This window comes from Somniosus microcephalus, chromosome 9 (genome assembly GCF_052327205.1).
Source record: "Somniosus microcephalus isolate GS21.2 chromosome 9, FLI_Smic_1.0, whole genome shotgun sequence".
Classification (NCBI taxonomy): Eukaryota; Metazoa; Chordata; class Chondrichthyes; order Squaliformes; family Somniosidae; genus Somniosus; species Somniosus microcephalus.
Genome location: NC_140995.1, coordinates 132,028,807 through 132,036,447, shown reverse-complemented (window position 1 = coordinate 132,036,447; position 7,641 = coordinate 132,028,807). Strand labels below are relative to the sequence as shown.

Genomic DNA, 7,641 nt, shown 5'->3' with positions numbered 1-7,641 from the left:
TCTCTGGAGTGGGACTTGAACCCACGACCTTCTGACTCATAGTCGAGAGCAATGTGTTGTGATTATAGTTTTTAACTGCATGTGTTATTGAAGTTATAGTTTTACAAAAAAAATACTATAAGCACTGTCTGATAGAAAGCGCTATAGGGCAGATTTTGACTTTGTGCGATAGTGTAAAACAGGTGATAGCGAATCAGCAGCCCGTTTTACATTTCACCCGATTTTTATTTCCATGGAAGTCTCTGGGTGTGATTGGTGATCGATGCGCTCTGAGTGTGATTGGTATGGTGATCGATGCTCTCTGGGTGTGATTGGTACGGTTGGCATGGCGGCGCTGGTAATTGGAGAGTCCGAGGCCCCGGGGCAATACACAGCCGTGGATGAGGCGGTGGTCCCGGGCCCGGGGAGAGCAGAGCCCGAGTCGGAGAGCCCGGCCCCGGGGAGAGCAGAGCCCGAGTCGGAGAGCCCGGGCCCGGGGGGAGCAGAGCCCGAGTCGGAGAGCCCGGCCCCGGGGAGAGCAGAGCCCGAGTCGGAGAGCCCGGGCCCGGGGGGAGCAGAGCCCGAGACGGAGAGCCCGGGCCCGGGGGGAGCAGAGCCCGAGTCGGAGAGCCCGGCCCCGGGGGCGGCGATTGCGGAGTTCGAGGGCGGGATCGACAAGAAATGCATCTTCTGTAAAATCGTGAACAAAGAGGAGCCGGTGGAGCTGCTGCACTGGGTGAGGGGCCGGGCCGGGCTGTGTGAATCACAGAATCATAGAAATTTACAGCACAGGAAGAGGCCATTTGGCCCATTGTGTCCGCGCCGGCCGACAAAGAGCCATGGGAGCTGCCATGATGCTTTCATCCTGTGATAGTCCAAGCTCCCTGACATCTTCCGACCTGCAAGCAGACTTGTGGAGTGGCTGTTGGGAGACAAGGAATACCCACTTAGAAATGGAATCATAGAAGTTTATGGCACAGAAGGAGGCCATTCGGCCCATCGTTTCTGTGCCAACTATCCAGCCTAATCCCACTTTCCAGCTCTTGGTCCGTAGCCTTGGATGTTACAGCATGGATATGCACTTGACGTGCTGCAACCTAAGTACTTTTTAAATGTGATGAGTGTCTCTGCCTCTACCACCCTTTCAGACAGTGAGTTCCAGACCCCCAATGCCCTCTGGGTGAAACAAGTTCTCCTCTACTCCCCTCTAATCCTTTACTTTAAATCTATGCCCCCTGGTTATTGACCTCTTTGCTAAAGAAAATAGATCCTTCTTATCCACTCTATCTAGGCCCCTCATAATTTTAAACACCTCAATTAAGTCTGGCTTCCTCTGTTCCAAAGAAAACAACTGCAGCCTATCCAATCTTTCCTCATTGCTAAAATTCTCCAGTCCTGGCAACATCCTAGTAAATCTCCTCTGTAGCCTCTCTAGTGCAATCACATCTTTCCTGTAATGTGGTGATCAGAACTGTACGCAGTATTCTAGCTGTGGCCTAGTGTTTTATACAGTTCAAGCATAACCTCCCTGGCTCTTATATTCTATGCCTCCACTAATAAAGGCAAGTATCCCATATGCCTTCTTAACCACCTTATCTACTTGTCCTGCTACCTTCAGGGACCTGTGGACATGCACTCCAAGGTCCCTCTGTTCCACTACACTTCTCGGTTTCCTACCATTTATTGTGTATTCCCTTGCCTTGTTAGCCCTCCCCAAATGCAATACCTCACACTTCTCCAGATTGAATTCCATTTGCCACTGTTCTGCCCACCTGACCAGTTCATTGATATATTCCTGCAGTCTACAGCTTTCTTCATTATCAACCACACAGCTGATTTTAGTATCATCTGCAAACTTCTTAATCATACCCCCTACATTCAAGTCTAAATCATTGATATATATACCATAAAAAGCAAGGGACCTAGTACTGAGCCCTGCGGAACCCTACAGGAAACAGCCTTCCAGTCACAAAAACACCCATCAACCATTACCCTTTGCTTCCTGCCTCTGAGCCAATTTTGGATCCAACTTGCCACTTTGCCCTGGATCCCATGGGCTCTCACTTTCGTGACCAGTCTGCCATGTGGGACCTTATCAGAAGCCTTGCTAAAATCCATATACACTACATCAAACGCACTGTCCTCATCGACCCTCCTTGTTACCTCCTCAAAAAATTCAATCAAGTTAGTCAGACATGACCTTCCCTGAACAAATCTATGCTGACTGTCCTTGATTAATCCATGTCTTTTTAAATGAAGATTTATCCTCTGTCTCAAAACTTTTTCCAATAATTTTCCCACACCGAGGTTAGGCTGACTGGTCTGTAATTACTCGGTCTATCCCTTTCTCCCTTTTTAAACAAAGGTACAGTGTTAGCAGTCCTCTGGCACCATACCTATAGCCAGAGAGGATTGGAAAATGATGGTCAGAGCCTCTGCTATTTCCTCTTTTGCTTCTCTTAACAGCCTGGGATACATTTCATCCGGGCCTGGGGATTTATCCACTTTCAAAGCTGCTAAGCCCCTTAATACTTCCCCTCTCACTATGTTTATTTAATCTAATATTTCACACTCCTCCTCCCTGATTGCAATGTCTACATCGCCCCTCTCTTTTGTAAAAACAGACGCAAAGTATTCATTAAGAGCCATACCCATGTCTTCTGCCTCCACACACACATTGGCCCCGATTTTCGGGCAGCTGTCGGGCGGCTTTTCATGCGGCCGTGGTCCAAAAATCGCGGAAAAAGCAGGTCGGGACCTTCCCCCGCCCCGTCCGACTTTCGGACCGCCGTTTCCACGCGCCCCGCTTCAGTCCCGCCCGCCGCTGGCGGGACTGCTCGTCGGCACACTAATCACCAATGATCACCTTGTTAAGGACGATTTTCCCGTGCCGTTGTGACTTTGGGGCTTTCCCCACCTGAAACCCGCCTGCGGGGAACCCCGCCGATGAGAGCTGGCATGAAAACAGCTGGCTTGCTTGCAGCAGCAGGTCGCTGAGGGCTGAAGATATTTAAAGAGGCAGCATTTGCAGGCTGCAGGACCTTGTTGATCAAGGCTTGGGGGAACTATTTGAAGCCTTAGGAGCAGCTGCAGAAAGTTGGAGCCTCACACACTTCAGTGTGAGCTCCTGGGAAGCCCCTCTCACCACCCTAACTCAGGACCTCCTCAACCGAGGCATCTGCTAGAAGCATGGGAGGCCTTTGGCACCTTCCCTTCCTGGCATTAGAGGATCTTCAACAGCAGAGGTGGCAGCAGCAGAACCAGGAACAGCAGGATGATTACCAGGAGCACCAGGCTGCTGCTCACTCACCTGAAGCTGCACAAGCCAGAAGGGGCCAGCGCTTGGAAGTGGCTTGAGAGCACCTTGCTGCACTTTAGGGGGCCAGTGGGACCCGTTTCTGCACTGGCAGTCCTACTCAGAAGGACTTCCATGAAGATCTGGTTTCTCTGTTCAACAGATGGCCAACGCTCCTCAAGAGATGTCATTCTCTTATGAGCACTCACCATGTTTTCCGTATGCTGGCAAGTTATCTCCTCCATGGAGGTTGCCAACCTTTCCATGGTGCTGCGTTCATGCACCAATGACTCTACAAAGGCTCTGCTCATGGTCGCTATGGACTCCTCCATTCGCTCCACACTCGCAGCGACCCTGGAGACAAAACCTGCCAGAGACTCCTGCATCTGTGCATGGAGATCCATCACCTCTTCTCTTGCAGATGGACCCAGAGGCAGAGGGTCGAGATGCAGCGCAGCTGAGCTGAGCTGGCAGAGCCCTGCGCCCTCCGACGAGGACTCTCCACTGCTGTCCCTGTCTCCAGAATCTGCTGAGGCTCACTTGTCAGCTGTGAAACACCAGGTGACAACACTACTCTATGTCCCAAAGGTCCCCCCGAGGTGTGAGTGTCTGCGCTACATAAGAACATAAGAAATAGGAGCAGGAGTAGGCCAATCGGCCCCTCGAGCCTGCTCCGCCATTCAATAAGATCATGGCTGATCTGATCCTAACCGCCAATCTACTATCACAGAACCATCTCCTGAATCTAACAGAATTAGACACATGAAATAGGAGCAGGATCAGGCTACACGGCCCCCGGGCCTGCTCCGCTACCCACAGGGCCATGACCGATCCGAACCTAGACTCATGTCCACATTCCTGCCCACTCCCCGTAACCCTTAATTCCCTTTACTTCTAGGAAACTGTCTATTTCTGTTTTAAATTTATGTAATGATGTAGCTTCTACAGCTTTTTGGGGCAGCATATTCCATGAACCTACCACCCTCTGAGTGAAGTAGTTCCTCCTCATCTCAGTTTTGAAAGAGCAGCCCCTTATTCTAAGACTATGCCCCCTAGTTCTAGTTTCACCCATCATCGGGAACATCCTCCCCGCATCCACCCAATCCAACCCCTTCACAATCTTATATGTTTCAATAAGATCGCCTCTCATTCTTCTGAACTCCAATGAGTAGAGTCCCAATCTACTCAACCTCTCCTCATATGTCCATCCCCTCATCCCCGGGATTAACCGAGTGAACCTTCTTTGTACTGACTCGAGAGCAAGTATGTCTTTTCTTAAGTATGGACACCAAAACTGTACGCAGTATTCCAGGTGCGGTCTCACCAATACCTTGTACAACTGAAGCAATACCTCCCTATTTTTATATTTTATCCCCCTAGCAATGAAAGCCAACATTCCATTGGCCTCCTTAATCACTTGCTGCACCTGCATACTAACCTTTTGAGTTTCGTGCACCAGGACCCCCAGATCCCTTTGTACTTCAGTACTTTCCAGTTTCTTGCCATTAAGATAATAACTTGCTCTACGATTTTTCCTGCCAAAGTGCATAACCTCACACTTTCCAGTATTGTATTCCATCTGCCAAATCTCTGCCCACTTACTTAGCCTGTCGATGTCCCCTTGCAGGTTTTTTATGTCCTCCTCACTCACTACTTTCCCTCCCATCTTAGTATCATCTGCAAACTTTGATATGTTACACTCGGTCCCCTCCTCCAAATCGTTAATACAGATTGTAAAGAGTTGGGGACCCAGCACTGACCCCTGCGGAACACCACTAGTTACTGATTGCCAGTCTGAGAATGAACCATTTATCCCAACTCTCTGCCTTCTGTTAGATAGCCAATCCTCTATCCATGCCAGAATATTACCCCCAATCCTGTGATTTTTTTATCTTAAGCAATAATCTTTTGTGTGGCACCCTGTCAAATGCCTTTTGGAAGTCTAAATACACTACGTCCACTGGTTGCCCTTTATCCACCCTATACGTTACTTCCTCAAAGAACTCCAGCAAATTTGTCAAACATGACTTCCCCTTCATAAAACCATGCTGACTTTGTCCTATTAAATTATGATTATCCAAATGTCCTGTTACTGTCTCCTTAATAATGGACTCTAAAATTTTACCTACCACAGATGTTAGGCTAACCGGTCTATAGTTTCCAGCCTTCTGTCTACTGCCCTTTTTAAATAAGGGTGTTACATTAGCAGTTTTCCAGTCTGCCGGGACCTTTGCCGAGTCCAGGGAGTTTTGGAAAATTATTACCAATGCATCCACAATCCCTACCGCCACTTCCCTCAAGACCCTAGGATGTAAGCCATCAGGTCCAGGTGATTTATCCGCCTTGAGTCCCATTATTTTACCGAGTATCACTTCCTTAGTGATTTTGATCGTGTTTAGCTCCTCCCCCCCCCCTTTAGCCCCCTGTTTGTCCAGTGTTGGGATATTCTTAGTGTCTTAAAGACTGATATAAAATATTCATTCAGTGTTTTTGCCATCTCCATATTTCCCACCATTAATTTCCCGGTCTCATCCTCTAAGGGACCAACATTTACTTTAGCCACCCTTTTTCTTTTTATGTAACTATAAAAACTCTTACTATCTGTTTTTATATTTTTTGCTAATTTACTTTCATAATCTACCTTCCCTTTCTTAATCAATCTTTTTGTTATTTTTTTGCTGTCTTTTAAAGTTTTCCCAATCCTCTATCCTCCCACTAGATTTGGCTACCTTATATGCCCTTGTTTTTAGTCGAATACTATCCTTAATTTCTTTACTTAGCCACGGATGGCTGTCTTTTCTTTTACACCCTTTTCTTCTCAGTGGAATATATATTTTTTGGAAGTTGTAAAATAACTCCTTAAATGTACACCACTGATCATGTATCGTCTTACCCTTTAATCAATTTTCCCAATCCACTCTACTCAATTCCGCTCTCATACCTTCATAGTCTCCTTTATTCAAGCTTAGCACGCTTGTTTGAGATCCAACCTTCTCACCCTCTAATTGAATATGGAATTCAACCATGTTATGGTCACTCATTCCAAGGGGATTCTTTACTAGGACATTTTTAATTAATCCTGTCTCGTTACACAGGACCAGATCTAAGGTTGCTTGCCCCCTGGTCGGTTCAGTTACATACTGCTCAAGAAACCCATCCCTAATACACTCAACGAACTCATCCTCAAGGCAGCCCTGCCCATGATTTGTCCAATTAATATGATAGTTAAAATCCCCCATAATTATAGATGTTCCCTTATTACAAGCCTCAACTATTTCCTGATTGATACTCCGTCCAACAGAGTTGCCACTGTTCGGAGGCCTATAGACTACGCCCACTAGTTTTTTTCCCCTTATTATTCCTTACCTCCACCCAAACTGTTTCATTATCCTGATCTTTTGACCCAATATCATTTCTCTGTATAACAGTGATTCCTTCCTTTATTAACATAGCCACCCCACCTCCCCTTCCTGCCTGTCCTTCCTGATCGTTAAATAACCTGGTATGTTTAATTCCCAGGCATTGTCACCCTGCAGCCATGTTTCTGTAATGGCCACAAGATCATACCCATATGTAGTTATTTGTGCCATTAACTCGTCTATTTTGTTACGAATGCTACGTGCATTCAGATAGAGAACTTTCAAATATGTTTTGTGACACTTAGTTCCTGCTTTTGCCCTTTTTATTACTTTACCTTTTACTCCATACCTTCTGCCCCTTCCTGACACACTCTGGTTTTTAATTTCCCCACTGCTACCTAAGTCTATGACCTTCTCTGTTGTCATTTTTATTATTTGCTCTCTAGGAACCTCCCCCCCACTAGTTAGTTTAAAGCCCTCTCTACAGCCCTAGTTATATGATCCGCCAGGACTCTAGTCCCAGCAGTGGCCAAGTGAAGCCCGTCCCAACGGAACAACTCCCTCCTGCCCCAGTACTGGTGCCAGTGTCCCAGGAAGCAAAACCCATTTCTCCCACACCAGTCTTTGAGCCACGCATTTAACTCTCTAATTTTATTTGTCCTAGCCAAATTCGCTCGTGGCTCAGGTAATAATCCAGAGATTATTACCCTTGTGGTTCTGCTTTTTAATTTGGCCCCTAGCTGCTCAAACTCCCTCAGCAGAACCTCCTTACTTGTCCTATCTATGTCGTTGGTACCAACATGGACCACGACAACTGGATCCGCCCCCTCCCACTCCAAGTTTCTCTCCAGTCCAGGAGGAGATGTCCTTAACCCTGGCACCGGGCAGGCAACACAGCCTTCGGGACTCTCGCTCTCGGCTGCAAAGAACTCTATCTATCCCCCTAACGATACTATCCCCTACCACTACAACATTTCTTTTAACTCCCCCCACTTGAATGGCCCCCTG

The 7,641-nt window shown here is 47.3% G+C and overlaps 1 protein-coding gene across 2 annotated transcripts in view; it reads left to right on the top strand.

Moving 5' to 3' along the window:
* The first annotated feature begins 208 nt into the window (after nt 1-208).
* The window catches only part of hint3 (histidine triad nucleotide binding protein 3), a 27,655-nt gene continuing 20,222 nt past the window's right edge, over nt 209-7,641 (top strand). The window contains exon 1 of one of the 2 annotated variants that reach the window (XM_085997201.1): nt 209-715. In XM_085997201.1, coding sequence (XP_085853327.1) covers nt 263-715 — 453 coding nt within the window. In that variant the 5' untranslated portion in view covers nt 209-262. Of the gene's footprint in view, nt 716-741; nt 3,836-7,641 lie in introns of those variants that run through there. The other variant, XM_085997202.1, reaches the window with a different exon arrangement.